Source organism: Notamacropus eugenii, chromosome 5 (assembly GCF_028372415.1).
Source record: "Notamacropus eugenii isolate mMacEug1 chromosome 5, mMacEug1.pri_v2, whole genome shotgun sequence".
Taxonomy (NCBI): domain Eukaryota; kingdom Metazoa; phylum Chordata; class Mammalia; order Diprotodontia; family Macropodidae; genus Notamacropus; species Notamacropus eugenii.
The window spans coordinates 416,649,662-416,670,535 of NC_092876.1; the positions used below are offsets into that span (position 1 = coordinate 416,649,662).

Below are 20,874 nucleotides of genomic sequence, written 5' to 3' on the forward strand. Positions count from 1 at the left end.
ACACTTCGAAGGAGACAACAAAGTCAGAATTCCTGTATCCAAAGCTCCAGGAATAATAAGACTTGGGAGAGGATTCTGGGAAGATGGTGGAGTAGGTCAGAAAATTTCAAGCTTTCAATATTTTCCTCCACAAAAGAGATAAAATAGCACTCCTGGGCACACATAGAGTGGTGAAATAAATAAATGTAGTGGCAGAACAGGGGTTCGCCTTGGACAATTGGAGAAGACCTGAAGAAAAATCCCAGGATGAGATTTCCTTCCTGTGAAGAGTAAATACTTCCAGGCTAGGTTGCCTTTTAGCAACTATTGATAAGCTAATTAAACAACAAGGGGCAAGATCTGGGGTTAGTTGGTTTGAGAGGCTGCCTCAGCCCCAGCCACAAGAACTTTTACCCCTGGGATAGCGATGGCATTTGGGCATCTGAGCCCAAGAAGATCAAGGGAACCTCAGCTAACAAGGAATGCCAGATCCAGTTGTACTGTGAGGAGTGGTGGTGGTAAGAAGGAACCAGCTAATGCCTGGTGAGTGCAAAGCAATGGGGCAGAAAACCCTGACTGTGGATACTTACAGGAAGCTGGAGGTCTTGGATTTGAGTTCAAAATGGTAAGGGAGAAGTGAAAAGGATCAGAGGCTAGAGGCACCAACCCCCATACCATAGGATTACAGGTGATTATAAAAACTAAATTATTAACAAAAAATGCACAGGTAAAGAAGAAATAATCCAACCATATGGAGCTACTATGAGAATAAAAAAATGGGGTTCATCTTCAGAGGATGATACTGCAGCAAAGAAACCGTCTTCTACTCCAAAGAGTAATGTCAAATGATCATCTGCCCCAAAAGAATTCATTGAAGGATCTAAAAAGATTTTAAAAATCAAATGAGGGAGATGGAGAATAAATTAAAAAGAAAAGTATGGATAATACAAGAAAAACAATAAGATAATGACAAGAAAGCCAACCAATTAGTAAAGGAGATCCAGAATCTTAAGGAAGAAAATGACTCCTTGAAAATCAGAATTGGGCAACGGGAAGCCAGCAAAGCTATAAGAGATGAAGAAATAAAAAAACCGAAATATAAAGAATGAACAAATAGAAGAGAATGTGAAACATCTCATAAGAAAAACAATGGATCTACAGAACAGATCAAGAAGAGAAAACATAAGAGTAGTTGGACTACCTGAAAGTTCTGATAAAAAATATCTTTATACAATAATACAAGAAATAATGAAAGAAAATTGTCCTGAAGCATTAAGACAGGAGGGGAAAGTAGAAATAGAAAAAAAAAATCTTGCATTCATGACCTGGAGGAGATCCTATTGGGAAAACTCACAGAAATATTATTGTTAAATTCTGAAATATTGTATAATGATCTTCTATGAATAACTTAGTTGTTGTCAGTAATACAATGATCCAAGACAATCCTGTAGGATTTAAGATACAAGGTGCTGTCCATCTCCAGAGAAGGAACTTGTAGAACCTGAATGCAAATCAAAGATACCTTTTCTTTATTTTTTGTCCATATTTTCTTTCACAAAATGACTTACAGAGAAATGTGTCTTGCATGACTGCATCTATAACCTATGTCAAATTGCTTGCCTTCTCACTGGGAGGGAGGGGAATGAGGGAGAGAATTTGGAACTGAAAATTAAAAAAAAAAGAATGTTAAAATTGTTTTTAAGTATAATTTGGAAAAAATAAAATATTAAATAAGTTTTTTAAAAAAATGGCTGGCCTTTTCTATTCTCCCCAGCTTGTCTTTTTTAATAAGTGATTTCTCCCCCTACCCCCTTTCAAATTCTATCATTAATGTTTAACTTTTCTTGGCTAGAATCAAACAGCAACCTACACTATGCTTTGAATGTGTGTGTACACAGCACATTTTCTGCCTCTGGATGCTATCTTAATTCTGTTATGTTTTCATTATGCTTGTTTTCTGTTAACTAATTTATGTGCTGCTTAGATGATTGATTGGTGACTTATCACCCTAAATAGGAAATTTCACTTTTACCAAAACTCTTTGATCATAGTTTCTTATTGCCATGTCTTGTTAGACATGCCTATCTGAATTTTATTCTCAAACAAAGAAATTTTAGGTTTAGTGGAGTAGGGCAAAGAAATGAGATTATCTGAGCTTCCTGAGCAAACACAAGTGAGATTATGTATATATTTAAAAAAAAATATGTGCAATAAATTCACAGTCACAGGACCCACTTTCTCCTTTGGTGTGTGAAGACGAAGCACCTAAAATGGAATCTCAAGGTCCTTGGTTCCTGGTGATTCTCTTTATCCTAGGCCTGTGCACTGCGGCTGGAGGGGAAAAGCCATGTAAGTAGAAAGTTGAGTTTATCAAAGATTAACATAGGGCCCAGTACATAGTAACTGTTTAATAAATGCTTGTTAGCTGACTGACCGAAGGTTGGGTTAATATATTTTAATGAGTCCTTTTTAATGGTGCTATTAGTTTGTGTGACCCTCCTGTTTCTCTTTAAAGAGAATGGGAAAATGAACATTAAGAAGTTAACTTAAACTGCCTTGATGCAAAATATCCTGATATGGCTACCTAGCTTCTAGAAGATGTGCTTCTCATGACTCATTCTCATGTAGCTTCTAGCCTCATGTTCTATGATGATTCCAGGTGGGAGGTGATAAAGAAGACCCTAAATAAACTTCTGGTTGACTTGAGTTAGTCCCTCATTCCCTTTCTTCATCTTAATTAAACATTAAAAAAATTTAAATAGCATACAAGGAAGTACAAATAAAGTTGGATCGTGGGGCATCTCAGGACCTTACTGAAGGCAGGCAGTGTCCACTCATTGGACCAGTATAATAGGCAAATCAAGACAAAAATTATAAACAAAAACCCAACAGCCTATGACTATTATGTCAGGATTATGAGTTGCTATAGCAAACATAATAACTCCTAGAGCAATGGATTTTATCTACAAATTTAGTAAGATTTATCAAGATATCAGTCAACCTGCAAATGAAAGTTAGAATTTAATTGTTTCTTATCTATGCAAAAATAGTTCAAAAAGCTGAGGCTAAACTTAATCGTTTCATGCAGCTGCATGCCAGTGTTCAAGACTGGATCCAAAGAACAGAAAGAACTGTGGTTTCCCAGGAATTTCTAGTGAAGAATGTTTTGCTTCTGGATGTTGTTTCGATTCTCAGGTCCCTGAAGTTCCCTGGTGTTACACTCCTCTGCCAAAGGAAGGTAATATAGCGGAGGGAAGTATGACCATCTGTCTTTCTTTTTTTTTTTTTTCTCATTTTTATACTCTTATAGATCTTCACAAAAGAGAATTATGTACTACAGCTAATATCAGATAATTTTGGTTCACTTAATTACGGGTGTGTTTGCCTAATAAGCTACTGCAGTTTGCCCCTTTAAAAAATCTCAAAGTTACTTATTCAACTCTATGAATTCTGAAAACCTCTAAAGGTTAATGTTATCAGGTTACCCAGTATTACTGTTATATAACTTGGCTTTGCTGAATTGAATTCTTAATAATTTTGAAAAATTAGAACTTAGTATTCTTAAAATGTTTTATGATGAAAGCTTATTATTAGTTTATTAATATTATATGTAATATATATTATATGAACAAATGAAATTTATGCCAGTTGTGCATATGGATATTTATGCTTAATGATTATAGTTAGAAGTACTTGCAATTCAGTCATATTCATAGGTCCTCAGTTATAGTCTAAGAGGGAATATAACTATCTATCTATCCTATAAGATATCTGTCCTGGCAATGAAAATCTCTTTATGGATGCCTAACCCAGCTTCAGTTTTCCTCTAGGAATAAGAAAATATGCTTTTTGTCAGGTGGTAACAATAGCCTTCAGAAAGATAAAAATATATTGGAGACAAATTACAATTTGCACAATGTTTTGAAATAAAAGATGGTACTTTAACTATAATGACCTGTTCCCAATTGTATAAGGATCCCAGAAAGGTATGGAATAAAAAGTAAAAGATTCCTAATCTAATTAAGTTTCTTGATCATTCCTTTAATCAAATTTGCAAAGAATCTGAAGAGTGTGTCATGGAAGTAAAAGCAAGAGTCAATTGTGGGTATCCAGGAATTTCCTCGGAGACTTGCAAAGCACGTTCATGCTGCTTTGATGACAAGATCCCTGAAGTACCCTGGTGCTTCAATCCTCTTCCTGTCAAAGGTAAGATATGTATGTATTTATGTATAGAAGCATTTGTGTATAGCTATATCCATCAAGCAAACCTAAAAAAACCTCAGAATTTTAACAAAATGACTTGACTAGATAGGTTGGGGCTGGTGAAGGGTGAAAACAGTGTTGTACTGATACTAATGTCTTCAGTTATACTGAGTATTTGCCTGTTTTCTTATTCATTCATTTCTGTGTTCTTTTTAAAGTCTATGTAAATAGATGCCTGTGGTCAAATTCTGTGAATATTCTTGATGGCTACAAATCATTGTCCTTTGAAGGTTGAGTTGAGTTTTTTTGAAAAACCGAAAAGTCATCCTGAGCCTAGTATCATATAAAGTGGGTGATTTACCTGGGTAATACAATTTACAGAATCCAAAATGAAGCACAGTTAAAGTAAGATAATAAGGACTCATTATAAGACAAAGAACCCAGCTTTGTGTGTGAGTGGCTCATAAGGTATCTCTGCATATAACTCTCAAAGGAAATTCCAAACATCTACTCATCAATGGCAACATCGTTGGAATGAGTATTAGGATGACTTCGCAAAGAGAATTCTTAAAGGAAACCACACATATAGTTAAGATGCAGTGTCAGCTTAAATTTTTGTCCTATTTTATGAGTCCATATTTCAAGTATAAATTATTTATAAATATCAGCATATCATCCAATGCTATTTTCAATGAAATGAATTCTACCTTATGGGCGTTTGACTTACATAACAGTAGGAGGGATGTTTTGATCTTGTCTAATACAAATTACCCTAAATGACCCTGGATATGTGTTTATCATGCTCTGTAGCTTCACTCTTCCAACTCCCACAGGCATATTGGATCCCTAGAGGGTAGCTGATATACATACGCATACATACATACATACACACACATATATATATACATACACACATGCACACGCACACGCACACGCACACACACACACACACACACACACACACACACACACATATATATATATATCATGCTATATTCACCCCCAAATTTCCTTTGTAAGGAAAGGAGTTTGCATATGATCCTATACCCTCCTCAATGTGAATGTTTCTGCCATAAATGCAGATTGTAATCTATCTGATCTTCTGTGAATTGTTCATATCCTCCCATCACTCCTCCATAGGGATGCCACTCAATATTCTAAGGATCTTCTCTTAGATACCTTGGCACATTATGTGTGCCAGTGGAGCATGTATGCTGTCCATCAAATATTCCTTTCTCTCAGTACATGACTCCGCCTCTTGTTCAGTTCTGGGACCAGAGCATTATACATTTGAAGTGTCTGTCCAAGATCGATGTATCGATGGACTAACTCTAAAAATAGTCCACCCAGCTACATATTATATTGTGGACTTTTGGTTTTTCCTGTAATGGATAGAACACTGGACCTAGCAAAAGAAAGACTCAAATTCAAGTCTAGCCTCAGATACTTATTAGCTGTGTGACCTTAGGCAAAACACTTAACTTCAATCTGCCTCATTTCCCTCAACTATCAAATGGGGATAATAAGAGTACATATCTCCCAGGGTTGTTGTGAGGATTAAGTGAAATATTTTTAAACCACTTAGCATGGTACCTGGCACATAGTAGGCACTTAATAAAAACTAGTTGATATTTTAATAGTCAGCATTATCATAATTATTGACTTAGTTAAGCATAACTACTCCCTGTATTATAAAGATATTTCTTTAATAATTTAATAACTTAGTGAAGTGTAGGCATAGTTTTAGATGTGAAGTAATGAAACTGTGTCTGTTGCCCTCTCCTGGATTAATGTTTCCTTCAGTAAATGTTTCTTCTTTGACATAAATTGAAGCGTGTCTATTTCAAATTACTCTCCATCTTACTTTTTACACTCAGAAGCAGCTATTTACTTTTTAAAACAACTTTTTTTGAGGGGTGGAGGGAGGGACTGTGACTATATGGCATTGCAATAGCTACATTCCAGAAATTCTTTAGATGATCCATCTATGGCTAAATTCCGCCTGTGAAATGTATGTCACTAGGCAACTGGTCAGTGAAAGTGAACCCTCCAGATAAAATTTTGATCTAAAATTCTGCTTTATTGCATATAAGAATAATTATAGTCTTCAAAAAGGGGAACTACTTAGAATATTTAAATGGCAATCATATGCCACCTGTGCTCATAGTTTATTATCCTTGATTTATATCTGGCTTTTACTAACCATTTTACTATTCTTTTTAATTTTCAGAATGCCATTATTAAAACTTTTGGCTCCAGAAAATGAATTTTTCTCATTAGATATTCAGAGAAAAGAAGAAAACCAAGCATGTACTCATCTTCCTAAATTTTGCTTTCAGTAATCATAACTTTTGTTATGTACAGATTAGAGATTTTGCCTTTTTATTCTTTTAAATGGTTGAGTACATAACTTCTTCAAATAAAAGGTTTACTTAATATGGTTGACTTCTCTGATTTTAATATTTTTTTTGCAAATTTCTATAATTTCTCTACCCATTCTATTATTTCTCCTCTTACTAGTTAATGGTTGTATGCTTTTAAAAACAGAGCATTTCTCGTTTAATTTTTGTGAGGCTGATATTCTTAGAATATAAGTTCTTCCAGTAAAGCTCTTCACTACAGAAGATACTGTTTCTGAGATGATTAATACAAAATAATATGAAATCTACATGTATTAAATTTGTATATCTAGTAATTGTAATAAATTTGATTCAAGAGTCAGATGAATGAAGATAATTTTTCATAACATCTAATTACTTTCCCCAAAATATTATAGACAATACGCTTTTTAAATAATGTAAGACATTATCAATAAACTATTGTGATGTAACTAAATCATTCAGACTAATTAAGACAGATTAAATGGTATTTGGCTTTACTGTGGCAGTGTGGAATAGTGACTAGAGATTAAATTTATGAGTCAAGAAGTCTAGCCACGCTGGAAATGAATAAAGGGGTGGCCAATTTGTGGCTGCATCATACATAGCAAGAGACATCCTAGGTTCTAGGCTACATATTGGGTAAGGAACAGGAAAAAAATAACGGCAATTGAATGCTGATGTTGGAACAAGGTTCTAGATTTAGTCTTCAGGACAGTCTAAAGTCTGTAGATAAATGAGTAGGAAAGGGAACAGGGAAAGGGAGGAAGTACGGAGGGGAGTTCAGGAGGTAGGGACACCCACTGTTCTATTGTTCTGAATTTGAAGAGCCTTCTGTCTAGCTGACAAGAGTCTTGGTCAGCCATTGTGTACTCAGGTTCGAACAAGGGAAAAGCCTAGAGCTGGGTTACTCAGATACACACTATAGTCAAGAACTTGGAAAGTTCAGACCAGGAGAGCAGTGATCGTTCTCAGCCCTAAATCAGACAGCTTTGGGCAAATGGAAATTTTGCAATGTGGAACTTTCAGGTCATGTGACCAACAAGTTGGAAGACAAGACTTTTTGTCTGATCCTCATAACCTCTCTAATCTCTACAAAACAGAAAGCACAAGAGGTAAAGTGATTTCAGCTTCCTTCATGGTTTAGGGCACTAAGAAATCTAATAAAGTAACAATGTGATGAACTACCAGTAAAGAATGCTAATCTCTAACCCCTAACGTGTTCACTCAGCACCAACCTTAGGCAGAGCTACACAAACTGAACCAGATTTGCAAGAGCATTCATTCCTACCTGCCTGCCTCCTCCCAGTGCCCTGGAAAACCAAAAGACAGAAAGAACTTTGTCTGTTCTATGGTGCAATACAACTCAGCCAGAAAAGTGAGAAAGAGTGAGGACTGGGAAAGGGCACAAGTATGCAGTTGTACAACATTCCACTAAGCTTAAAAGGAGCCCAGAATACCTATGGGGCCAAATCTATCCCCTACTCATTTAGGCCAGTGAAATGTGAATTGCCCAGAGTTGAAAGAAGATTAGGAGAGCTTCCAGGCACAGCCCCCAGAGAAATCCAAAATAAAAAGGTACAAGTCAAAAAATGACCAATAAAAAACACTACCAAAGTTATCAGGAGAGAGAAAAATTAAAGACATTTGGCACAAGTAGATGAGCAAGGAGGATATTAGTAACAGTGGGGAACATGGACTCCAGACCAAGTGAAAATCCAGACATCTATGAATAAATATTGCAAAATAAAGGAAAATGAACCAACACCTGATAAGGCAGAGGAACCTATGGGTTTCCAGGAGAATGTGGAACAGTGGCAAGATGTTCTTGAATCATTTAAAAAAGAATTAAATATTATGAAAGCAGAAGTTATGGCCTACACAACAATAACAAATGGCAGAAAATATTTCCTTTCCAAGCTGGAGATTCTCACCAAGAAAACAAAAGAGAAAATTACTAATTAAGTATGTAAAAAAACAAACAACCCAGAAGTGAAGGATAACCTAGAAGAAGAGAAGTAAAAAGCAATATTCTTTTAGAAGGATAATTTCCATACAAGCAAAGTACATTGATCTCAGAGAAAAGATGCACAGAGACAAAATTAGGATTATAACTTTCCCATAAAAAACCTAAGTCAAAAAAGCTGAACACCATAATTCAAGAAACAATGCAGGAAAATTGTCCAGAACTTCAGAATATAAGCGGTTTTAAAAAACAAATCTAAAGCTCATCTCCAGAAAAAATAACCTTATGCTACAAACTCACAGGAAACTAGTGGTTAAATCTAACAGTTCTACTGACAAAAAGACAAATTCTGGAATTGATCTGAGAAAGCAATTTAAAAATAAAGAAAAAGAAATCCAAATAGCAAAAGACTGTTCTGCATTCACCAGAAATGACAAAGGGGAATGGAATAATGTGTTGCAAAGAGCAAAATAGCTCAAGATGAAACCCAAGGTAAGATACCTGCAAATCTGAGCTTAACCATTATTGCAAAAAAAAAAAATATATATTCAATTAAAAATGAATTCTAATTCATAGAATAAAAATCAGGACAAAACAAATTATTCCTTTTCAAATGCCCCAGAAACAGAAATAGGAAAGATAAACAAATACAGAAATCGAAGAGAACAATAATGAAGTAGCAGCATAATTAAAATATCTCTTTATAAAAGTACACAGGGAGACAAAGGTAAAAGCAGAAAGCTAACAAAGTGTGATGGTGAAGTAACAGAGAGAAAATATCTTGGACCAAATATCACAACACCTTGAAGGTAGGTTTTACTTGGTGGGATTTAATCATAGAAGGCGAGTACATATTAAAGTGGAGACAGAAAGAATCGGATAGAAAGTATAATTAAGTTAAAGGTTAACAATGAAGGAAAAAATTCCTGTAGCCTTTGAGAAAGAAGAAACTTTAATGGAAAGTGATTGAGAAGAAAAGGAAAGGAGAAATCTTGTTTCATTTGTGAGAGAGGTAAAATTGATCAACATTCCATGGAGGAAAAGAGATATTCTTTGAAGGGAGATGAAGAATTTATGAACTTCTGGGATTTAGTACTTAGACAGAAAATCCATCCTACCTCTGGAGAATAGCAATCAGAGGTCCTGGGGCAACTGATATGCAAAAGAGTGGGAGGACATGGACACAGGGAGGAAATTTTATGGTAAATGGGGAAAAAGAAAACCATGACCATGGGAATGAGAGTTAATAATGACCTGAACACGTAGGGAGACAAGAAAGGTGCTATAATGGAGCAATATTTTCTCTTATATATGTAAGAATTGTTATTTCTACAAGAGAGATATAACAGCAAAGGGAAGGTCAGGAGGCAAGATTTATAAGGATGTTGTCTTACAAAGAAACTATTTTCAAGAGGAAACTCAAAGTAGGGACCTTAATAGTTTTAAGTCCATGGGAAATACAGGCTAGAGAAGAACTAATTAAGTAAAGGTCCAGGAATCAAAGAATACAAATGTAGAACAGATAGAAAGAGAAGATAAAAAAAAAAGGAAGGAAAAAATATTTTTAGAAAAAAATGCAGAAAATAATTTTTCAAATTAAAGAAAAAACAATGTGAAGTGAAGATGAGGAGGATTTTACTTGATTATGTAACTGAGAAGGAAAAGAGTAACACTAAATTAGGTCAAAAAGAAGGAATATAAAAGTAATAAGTTAACAAAACTAAAACTAAGGAAAGGAGTGAGAAATTGGTGAGGGGAGGATGATGTAAGGAAGCTAAAAATAAATGAGGTTATAAAACAGTATGTTCACAGAGGAAGAAGGAAAAATTCCCAATTTGGAAAAAATAATTTGAGAAAGCAGAGGAAAATATAACCCAATTCTTATTATTTAGAATTTCAACGGAATAAACGATCAAAATAAAGAACGAAAAAGGCGACAATTTGAATTTTAAAATCTCACAGTGTTTTACTCATAAGAAACACACCTAAAAAACGCACACATAGAATTAAAATGAGGGACTAGAAGAAGACATTTACTATGCATTTAGGTGAATCTAAAAATAAAAGTTGGAATCATGTTATATGAAAGAGCCAAAATATTCACAATATAAAAAGAAAAAGTGCATAGCGTCAAAAGGAATCCTAGAACCAAACCAATATCAGCATCAAGTGTGTATGTTTCAAATGCCATAACTCTTAAGTTTATAAAGAAAAATTTGACTTAAATACAAGAGCACAAAGACGGCAATACAATAATAGACAATGTACATTAATGTACCTTTCTCAACTTTGGACAAATCCAATACAAAGATAAACAAATGGAAAAATAGTAAAGATCAAATTGCTGGAGAAACTAAAACTAAAAGACTTATGACTTCTTTTTTAGGATGAAAATTTCAAAAAATAAACATTTCAGGAACACATAAATATTTTTTTTTCAAAATTTGGCAGTTTATTAAGCCTTAGAGATACTGCAAATAACTGTTACAGTACAAATAGAAAATACATCCATTACACATTATAAAGCAATAAAGCAATCAAGTCAGGGAGTACATACAAAAGACAGACCAAAATGAAGACCTAACAATAAAATTTCAAATGTTGCTGCTCAATCCTAGAAGGGCTAAAAGAACAAATCATAAAAGCAATGATTAATTGAACAAAAATCATATTGAATAATTAACATGCCACAATGTCTGCTAACCGTAATAATAATAATAGCAATAGCTAACAATCTTCAGAGGAAAAAAGCTTATCTTTATAAACATATATTAACAAACTAGAAAAAGTATCAATGAACTAAATATTACTTAAAATTGGAAAGCTTATACATCATTATATGCCTATTAAAAATCTTACACAAAATTACAAAAAAATTATGTGACGAAGTTTTTTGAAAATCATATGCATAAGAACAAACTCCAAGAGGCAACAAATAATAGAAAGGAATATCCTGTTCCAAATAAGAACATTAATAAAGAATTTGGGAATCAAGCTACCAAAGCACATAAAATGTCTCTAAATTTAACTTCAAATAAAGAAAAAGCTGAATACCTTGAGGAATTTTCAGTGCTTTTGAATACAGTAAATAATAATACAGTAAAAATTATAATATTAGCATAGTTAACAATTTTAATGCTATATCAGTCAAATAATCAAATACTCTCCAGAAGTCATTTTAAAAAACACAATTCATTTGGAAAAAGAAAAGATTCAGCTTATCAAGAGAAATAATGAAAAGAGGTAGGGATGAAATAGGAATAGCACTTCCAGATCTAAAACCATGCTATGAAGCAGCAGTCATCAGAACTATTTTGAACAGACTAAATCAGCGAGAAACAAAATAATGGAACTCAATAACCCAAATGGTGGATAAACCAGAAAATGTAAATTACCTGAGAAGGGATTCCCTATGTGATAAAAATTTCTGAGAAAGCTGAAAAGCAGTCACACAGAAAGTAGGTTTAGAACAATCCTTTATGCTGCATTCCATAGTACATTCTAAATGGATCAGTGACCTTAATAGCAAAAATTATACTATTTTTAAAAACTGAAAAGAATTATACACCTCTTGCAACCATGGTAGGAGATTAATTCTTAACCAAACAAAGGATAAATGAAATTGCAGAAGATAAAATGAATAATTTTGATTACATGAAACTGAAAAGCTTCTGCACAAACAAAATTAATGTACCTAAGAAAGAAAATGGTTGAACAGGAAAAGAGGATCTTTATTTAATCGTTCTCTGATAAGGCTTTGGTATTTAATACATACAAGCAACACACATACACATGCCATTTTCCAAAACATTAAGTTGTCAAAGAATATGAATATTTCTCAAAAGAAGAATCACAAATGGCTAAAATCCATATTAAAGAATGCTTCAAATCACTATGAGAAATGCCAATTAAAACAATGCTGAGATTTCAACTTGCACCCTGAAAATTGTTGAAGATGCCAAAAGAAGAGAATAGCCAAAGTTAAAGGATCTGTAGATAGGTAGGCATACTAGGGCATTTTTGTTGGAACTATGAATCAGTTCTACAATATTGTATTTAATTTCAGGAAAACAGTTTCATTGATGCACTTGATGGATCTGTGAATTGGCACATTAGAAAGATGGCTAGAACTATGCCCTTAAACTAACTACATTGTATAATCCCTTTCACTAACAAAATAACTTCTAGACACCTATCCTTAAAGAGATCAGAAAAGAGGACACAGACCCATATTGCCAAAAATGCTTACAGTAGCTTTTTAAAAAAATCCATATAAGCAACATTTTTTAATAGCAGTAAAAATCTGAAAACTTAGGGCTTGCTTATCCATGGGGTAAATGATTGAACAAATAGAATATTAACATGCTGTAAGGAAGGATAAAAAGGATATTTTCAGAGAAACCTGAAAAGACTTGGATGAATTAACATGGAGCGAAGTGAATAAAACCAGAAGAACAATTCATACATCAAAATTTTAAAAGACAAGCTATAAAAAACTTAAGAATTCTTCTTGGTACAATGACCAACATGATTCTAGAAGACTGATGATAAAGTATACTGCTTATTTCCTGAGTGAGAAGTGATGGATTTAGTGTACAGTTACTTTTTCTGGAGAAGGCCAAGGTAAGAATGTTTTTGTCTTCCTATGTATATTTGTTAAAAAAAGGGTTTTATTTACCTTTTAATAGTGAGTTGTTGGGGCCAACTAAAAGAGAAAAATACTTTTTTTTAAGTGAAAAAAATTCATTTCAAATAGTGCTGTGGGCAGTTGTTATAGAAAATGCTTTGCATTAAACCCCACAGTAAGCTCAGTATCTAAAATCCCAGATTAATGGTTACTATAGTTGATGGCTAATTGCTCTGTAAACTAGTTACATTAACTCCATTTCATGCCCACAGAATGCATCCCAAACTTGGTCAGCAGTTTTGTACATACGTTTCATTGACCATAAAGGGTTTGGAGAAGTTGTTAGTCAATTTGCATTGCTATGAGAAAATATCTTATTTCCTACTATTATTCCACATAACTCTAGAAACATCTGTGATAGCGATTAAGTAAGAGAAACAAATTAAAAGCACATACACTGACAAAAGAAGACAATGATATCAATCAAAATATTTTTGATGAAATAAAGATAACTTAAATAACTAAGATATACTAAGTAACTGTATAATATTTTGAAGAAATGACAAAAACAAATAATTTAAATAAATAATTAAAAGAACTAGAATAGCCATTACTAATTGTTGGACTAAAGTAATACTACAATATTTCAATCTGAATTAATTTACAGAGTTATTGCTATACTAATTATAGTACCAAGAGGGTATTTTATAGAGTAAAGAAAATAGCAGGTAAATTTATTTAGAGGAACAACAAGTTTAGTATCTCAGGGAAAAATTACCAAAAAATTAGGAATAAAGGAAGAATATTGCCAGATCAGCAAAATTTTGTTACTAGTTTGTTTTTAAATCTAGAATTTAGATCAGTAGAATGAATTTTCCTCTTGAATACTCATTACATTTATAAAAAAACTTTGATTCTTTTCTTGTTTCATGTCTTCCAGTAATTTTCATTTAACTTATATTCCAGGGATGTGTGTGTGTATTTTGGTTTTGCTCATAAACTATTGTGCTTGTGTCTTAGACCTATCTGTCACCATAATAGGTGTTTATATTTGGATTTTTTTTGCCTGCTTGCAACCTAGTTAGTGACATCAAACTTTGTCTTATGGTGAGGCTCTCTACTCTTCTGGGGAGGAAGTCTAGACTGTGCTTGCATATTCTTATCTCTTGCTGATGCTTTCTTGGGGGTATTGAGTGTTTTTGTTATTTCAGGATCTCAGGGACTATTTATGCTTGAGGCCAGCAAGCTTTTAATGGATTTAATCCAGGTCATTTTTTGCCAACCTGAGCATTATAAGTTCCTAACCAGGGTTTGGGCTTGAACAACTTAATTGTGAGGTTGCCGCAGGTTGGAGATATAGTATATTGCTCTTGTACTCTAGTCACCATTGACAAAGTATGAAATTTCACAAGTAGTGAGTGATAAAATTGTAGCCTGCTCTTAGGTCTGGGATCCATTCCCTGGTTATTCTAAAGATTTCAGAGTGGGCTATAATATGGATCAGCGACCTGGCTATGCTCCCAGGGTCAAAACCACACAGCTTCTACTTGCTTCTGTACTTGTTCCTTGCTCAGTCGATAGTGTAAGCTCTATGAATTCTCTTTGCCCTGGACATCCATATTTAGGTGCAGACTCACTCCTCATTCTGCACTGGATCTATAATGTAGTACTAGGCAGTAAGCAGCAGAGCTGCTAATTGACACTAGTTCCAGTTCCTTACATGGGATTCTCTCTTTCTATCTGGGACCTCTTCTTGCTCTGATTTACAGTGGTTGACAATCTTTGCATTATGTGGTATGCCCCTTGTTACAACTTGCCCACAATTTCTGCCAACCATTCTGTCTATTTCCCTATGTCAAAGTAGGCTGGAAAAATGATTTGTGATTTTTATTGGATTTTCCAGGCAGGATTCAGCATGGCACATTTAAAAAGCCTTTATTATAAGATTTTTTTGGAGAGACCAGGGTTGTACTTCTTTCTATTGCTCAACCTTGGCTGCTCTCTAATGTGTCTTTGGCATATTCTAATTTGTATAATTTGATATCTGTTTGCTATTTGCCTGGCTAAAACAAATAAAAAACCAAACCAACCAACCTCACCACTCAATATTTATGATGATCTTTTAGGTAACTTTTGTAATGAAAAGGAGGTAAGCCAGCAGGTACAAGTTTGGAGTATGCTCCTCCATTAAGAGATAATAAGCAATAAAGCTGCTTTGACCTAAAAATTATGCTCAGCTTTGACAGTGTGCCCAGCAGATACATGTAAGTCTAATCTGATCTCCCCCCCCCCTCTCTCTGTCTCTCTCTCTTTCTCTCTCTGTCTCTCTCTCTGTCTCTGTCTCTCTGTCTCTGTCTCTGTCTCTGTCTCTCTCTCTCTCTCTCTCTGTCTCTGTGTCCCTCTCTCTGTCTCTGTCTCTCTCTCTGTCTGTCTGTCTCTCTCTGTCTCTGTCTCTGTCTCTCTCTCTCTCTCTCACACACACACACACACAGAAGCAGACAAACTCTTGACCTCTTCTCCTTGAATGTGATTCATCAGTGTTTGCCCTCCATTTCAGTATCAAGTAATGTTACTTCAACTTTGATTTTCTCCAGTTATCATGATGATGGAATTTTGAACCATAAGACAGAGGAATCAGTACATTGTCTAAGGAAAGTTATAAGGAACAAGTAATTGAATATTTTCTAGCACACTATCACAGTGAAGAAAGAATAGTACTGTTCACTTTTCACTTTACAACAGTGAGAATGTGTTGCTTTTTAAACAATAAATTGTTATTTCATCATATTGTAGGCAAAAATGTTAATTAATCTGACCATGGGAAAAGTACAGTTACTGTTGTTACTGTCTCTGGCTTACTATTGGTTCACCCACTTCCTTATGCCGGAAGTATCGTCGACCTCAAATGATAAAGATAAACAAGAGCAGCTCTTCCTGTCTTCTTGGGTGGGGATTTTACTTTCCTTTCTTTATGTGCTTTCAGCTTTTCTACAAGGAGATCTAAGACACCACATTCTAGCGTTCTTATATGTGACATCAACAAATTAGATCTTTAAAATATTTACAACTCCTTCCCTTGAGAGCAAAAGGTCTTTAAGGACAGGAATTTTTCAGTTTTGTCTTTATATCCTCAGCACTTGCAGCGCCTGACATGTGTTATGTGCTTTATAAATATTTCTTTATGAATTGAATGCACATATAGGGAAAAATAAAAAAATAATAAACACTTAATATATGAACAATAATGTATCAGGTATTGGGGATACAAATAGAAAAATAAAAGTTTCTTCTTTCAAGGAGCTCACATTCTAATAGGGAGACCACCCATAGGAAATGTTTTATGGAAATAACTCACAGTCCTTAGCATGCAGTGATAAAGAAGATGGTAATGCTTCTGCTTCAGTGTCTTTTTCACTAATAAAAATCACATTGGTTTCTGATATTGATTCATTGGACAATGCCAAGAATTTTGGTCGTAATAATGTTCTTTTTTGGGTCTTCATAACTGACTTCAATGCCTGAAAGAGCAGTTGTTAGGCTACATCTCTACAGGGTTGTGTCTCAGGATATCGGAGTATAATAGACTGAATGCATTGCTGTACTCAAGGTTCTTAGGTTCAAGGATTTCCCATAAATCCTGATTGGTGCTACAGGCTGGTGAAGTGGGTTGGGCTGCAAGAGTGGCGCTTGACTGGTGTTTGGGAATGGCATTTTAAATATTGCATGTGGATTGATTGAAATGACCGAGGAAACAAAAGTTTGAGCTCCTGGGCATATTTATTTATTCACAATTGCACAACAAATTGGAACCAGATAGGTATGTCAGCTAGGCATTGGATCTCAAATGCAGAGTGAGATAGATTTTTACGCAATAAAAGAAAACAATTAACAGGATGTAAAGCAGGATTCAAGATTAGGCAATCTGATTTCTTACTGGAGGAAAGAGTGGGAGTTTTCTTTTTTCTTTCTTTTTTTAAAATTTATTTATTTAACTTTTAACATTCATTTACACAAAATTTTGGGTTCCAAATTTTCTCCCCCCTTGTCCCCTCCCCCCACCCCAAAACACTGAGCATTCCAATTGCCCCCATCACCAATCTGCTCTCTCCTCTATCATCCCTAAGAGTGGGAGTTTTCTGAGTTGGGGAGAGGAGGAGGGAATAAGTGAGTGCTGAGAGTTGGGAAGGGAGTGAGAGAGAAGGTAAACATTTTCAGATGTGAAACAGGATGTCACTCAAGTCCTGCAGTTAGCAAGAAGGTAGAATTTATAGGAAAATGAAGTTTAGGTCTGAAAATGGAGTCAGTTTTATAATATGAAATCATTTTGGTTCCCACAATTGCCACACCTTTCAAGGGGTTTGGAGAGCTGAAGAATCTAGTCTCTAATGTGCTACACTTATCTGAGTTATGGCCATTTCTTCATAAGATCCACCTTACCCATCCCTGGGAAGAGAGTTTTATTTCCCAGTTTCCTCCTTCAGAGAAGGCATGCTCAGTGAAATCAGGTTAAATCTTTATTTTTAGATTAGTGGAGACTTGTAATAAGGATTCCTTATGTGATGACTGTTGGCATTTTGTTAGCTGTTGGCTCTGTTATGTGTGCAGGTGCGTGCTGAATGGGAGAGAGGGATTGTATTTGAATGTCAGTGATTATCCCTTAGGATGGTGATCTGGAAGTTTGGGGACATGACTATAGTTCTATGCATAGAGCTTTCTTTCCTATTTAAAAAAATAGCTTTCAATAAATGAGATAAAGTACATGTATGTGTTTGTGCATGTGTTTGTATGAATGCATACACACATATGTATACATATATACACATATGTATACATATATGTATTGTGTGTGTGGTTAATTAAAGAAATTGTTTTGTATTTCTTTCTGTTTTTGCTGTTCATGGTTCATTTGTCAGTATCATATTTGTATCATAAAAGAAATTTGATAGGATGCCTTCTTTGTCTATTTTTCTAAATAGTTTATATAGCATTGCAGTTAATAGTCCTTTAAATGGTTGGTAGAATACACTTGTGAATCCATCTGGCTCTGGGGATTTTTTCTTAGGTAGCTCATTGATAGTTTGTTCAATTTCGTTTTCTAAGATGGGGTTATTTGGCATTCTATTTCCTCTTCAGTTAATCCTGGCAGTTTATATTTTTGTAAATATTCATCCATTTCACTTAGATCGTAGATTTACTGATATTTAATTGGACAAAATAATTTCTAAAAATTCCTTTAATTTCCTCTTCATTGGTGGTGAAATCACCTTTTTTGATACTGATAATTAGCTTTTTTCTTTCTTTTTAAAAAATCAAGATGGTGGAGTAGAAAAACACACATACAGCAGGGTCTCCCCACACAGCCCATAAAATACCTGTAGAGAGGAACTCTCAAAAAATTGTGGAGCAGCGGAAGTGGAGAACAACAGAGTGGAGGAGATTTCCAGCCCTGGGTGACCTGAAAGGCCCACAGGAAACGTCTGTTGCACCAGACATGGAGTGGAGCCCAGCCCAGCCTTGGCTGCACAGGGTAGCTTGTGAACAGCCCTTGGGGGTGGAATCTCCAGTTGCAGAATCCCTACTCCCAGCAGCAGCAGGTTTGCAGATCCCTCAACCTATAGGTGCCAAAGGTCAGTGATGGGATTTTTTCAGCTGGCCAGGAAGGGAGAAGGGTCTTCCATAGCTCCAGCCTTAGGCAGCTGCCGCAGAGGCCACATAGGCAGGCAGCCACATTTGCAGGCACAGTCTCTGGACCATTATTACAGCATAAAAACCCCTGGGGGCATTGAAGAGCTGAGTCTTGCCTCGGCCCTGTGTGGAGACCCTGGGGGAGTTGATTTTTGTCTCACATTGAATGGCAGCCCTACCCATCCAGCTTATCTGAAAATCAGCCCCCACTGCTGACTTGGCAGAACTAGAGGCCAGGTGGCTGTGGAGAGGCAAATGCTAAGATTCTGGGCACAAAAAACCCTCTCTGCATCCAGACCAGTACATGCGTGATTGTGCCACCAATCTTACAGATTCCCAGAGTATACCCTACTTTTAACAAAGGACCCAAAAGTCAAGTAACTGGTTGGGAAAATGCCCAAAAAAGGGAAAAGAAATAAGACTATAGAAGGTTACTTTCTTGGTAAACAGATATCCTCTCCCATCTTCATTTTTTTTTTATATTTATTTATTTATTTAACTTTTAACATTAATTTTCACAAAATTTTGGGTTCCAAATTTTCTCCCCTTTTGTCCCCTCCCCCACCCCAAAACACCAAGCATTCTAATTGCCCCTATCACCAATCTGCTCTCTCTTCTATCATCCCTCTCTGCCCTTGTCTCCATCTTCTCTTTTGTCTTGTAGGGCCAGATAACTTTCTATACCCCTTTACCTGTATTTCTTATTTCCTAGTGGCAAGAACAGTACTCGACAGTTGTTCCTAAAACTTTGAGTTTCAACTTCTTTTCCTCCCTCCCTCCCCACCCCTTCTCTTTGGAAGGCAAGCAATTCAATACAGACCAAATCTGTGTAGTTTTGCAAATGACTTCCATAATAGTCATGCTGTATAAGACTAACTATATTTCCCTCCATCCTATCCTGTCCCCCATTACTTCTATTCTCTCTTTTGATCCTGTCTCTCCCCATGAGTGTCGACCTCAAATTGCTCCCTCCTCCCCATGTCCTCCCTTCCATCATCCCCCCCACCCTGCTTATCCCCTTATCCCCCACTTTCCTGTATTGTAAGATAGGTTTTCATACCAAAATGAGTGTGCATTTTATTCCTTCCTTTAGTGGAATGTAATGAGGGTAAACTTCATGTTTTTCTCTCACCTCCCCTCTTTATCCCTCCACTAATAAGTCTTTTGCTTGCCTCTTTTATGAGAGATAATTTGCCCCATTCCATTTCTCCCTTTCTCCTCCCAATATATTTCTCTCTCACTGCTTGATTTCACTTTTTTAAGATATGATCCCATCCTCTTCAATTCACTCTATGCACTCTGTCTCTATGTGTGTGTGCGTGTGTGTGCATGTGTGTGTGTGTAATCCCACCCAGTACCCAGATACTGAAAAGTCTCAAGAGTTACAAATATTGTCTTTCCATGTAGGAATGTAAATAGTTCAACTTTAGTAAGTCCCTTATGACTTCTCTTTGCTACTTATCTTTTCATGCTTCTCTTCATTCTTGTGTTTGAAAGTCAAATTTTCTTTTCAGCTCTGGTCTTTTCATCAAGAATGCTTGAAAGTCCTCTATTTCATTGAATGACCATTTTTCCCCCTGAAGTATTATACTCAGTTTTTCTGGGTAGGTGATTCTTGGTTTTAGTCCTAGTTCCTTTGACTTCTGGAATATCCTATTCCAGACCCTTCGATCCCTTAATGTAGAAGCTGCTAGATCTTGTGTTATCCTGATTGTATTTCCACAGTACTTGAATTGTTTCTTTCTAGCTGCTTGCAATATTTTCTCCTTGGCCTGGGAACTCTGGAATTTGGCCACAATGTTCCTAGGAGTTTTTCTTTTTGGATCTCTTTCAGGAGGTGATCTGTGGATTCCTTGAATACTTATTTTTGCCCTCTGGTTCTAGAATCTCAGGGCAGTTTTCCTTGATAATTTCATGAAAGATGATGTCTAGGCTCTTTTTTTGATCATGGCTTTCAGGTAGTCCCATAATTTTTAAATTGTCTCTCCTGGATCTATTTTGCAGGTCAGTTGTTTTTCCAATGAGATATTTCACAT

General features: G+C 35.4%; 1 protein-coding gene across 2 annotated transcripts; it reads left to right on the top strand.

Annotated features, from left to right (window-relative positions):
* Positions 1 to 1,886: 1,886 nt before the first annotated feature.
* On the top strand, positions 1,887 to 6,894 carry TFF2 (trefoil factor 2). 2 transcript variants are annotated; one of them, XM_072614881.1, is made up of 4 exons: positions 1,887 to 2,328; positions 3,068 to 3,217; positions 4,039 to 4,185; positions 6,413 to 6,894. In XM_072614881.1, the coding sequence occupies exons 1-4, from the start codon at positions 2,250 to 2,252 to the stop codon at positions 6,424 to 6,426; spliced, it is 390 nt and encodes a 129-aa protein (XP_072470982.1). In that variant the 5' UTR covers positions 1,887 to 2,249; the 3' UTR covers positions 6,427 to 6,894. The 2 variants fall into 2 exon arrangements, with proteins under 2 accessions (XP_072470982.1, XP_072470983.1); XM_072614882.1 differs by lacking the exon at positions 1,887 to 2,328 and adding an exon at positions 2,545 to 2,638.
* Positions 6,895 to 20,874: the final 13,980 nt, after the last annotated feature.

Excerpts from the sequence above, each read along its gene's own strand:
- TFF2 (XM_072614881.1), top strand. The coding sequence starts at position 2,250 with ATGGAATCTCAAGGTCCTTGGTTCCTGGTGATTCTCTTTATCCTAGGC. Across the intron at positions 2,329-3,067 it reads GGCTGGAGGGGAAAAGCCAT|CTGCATGCCAGTGTTCAAGA; the intron begins GTAAGTAGAAAG and ends CGTTTCATGCAG. Across the intron at positions 3,218-4,038 it reads CACTCCTCTGCCAAAGGAAG|AATCTGAAGAGTGTGTCATG; the intron begins GTAATATAGCGG and ends AAATTTGCAAAG.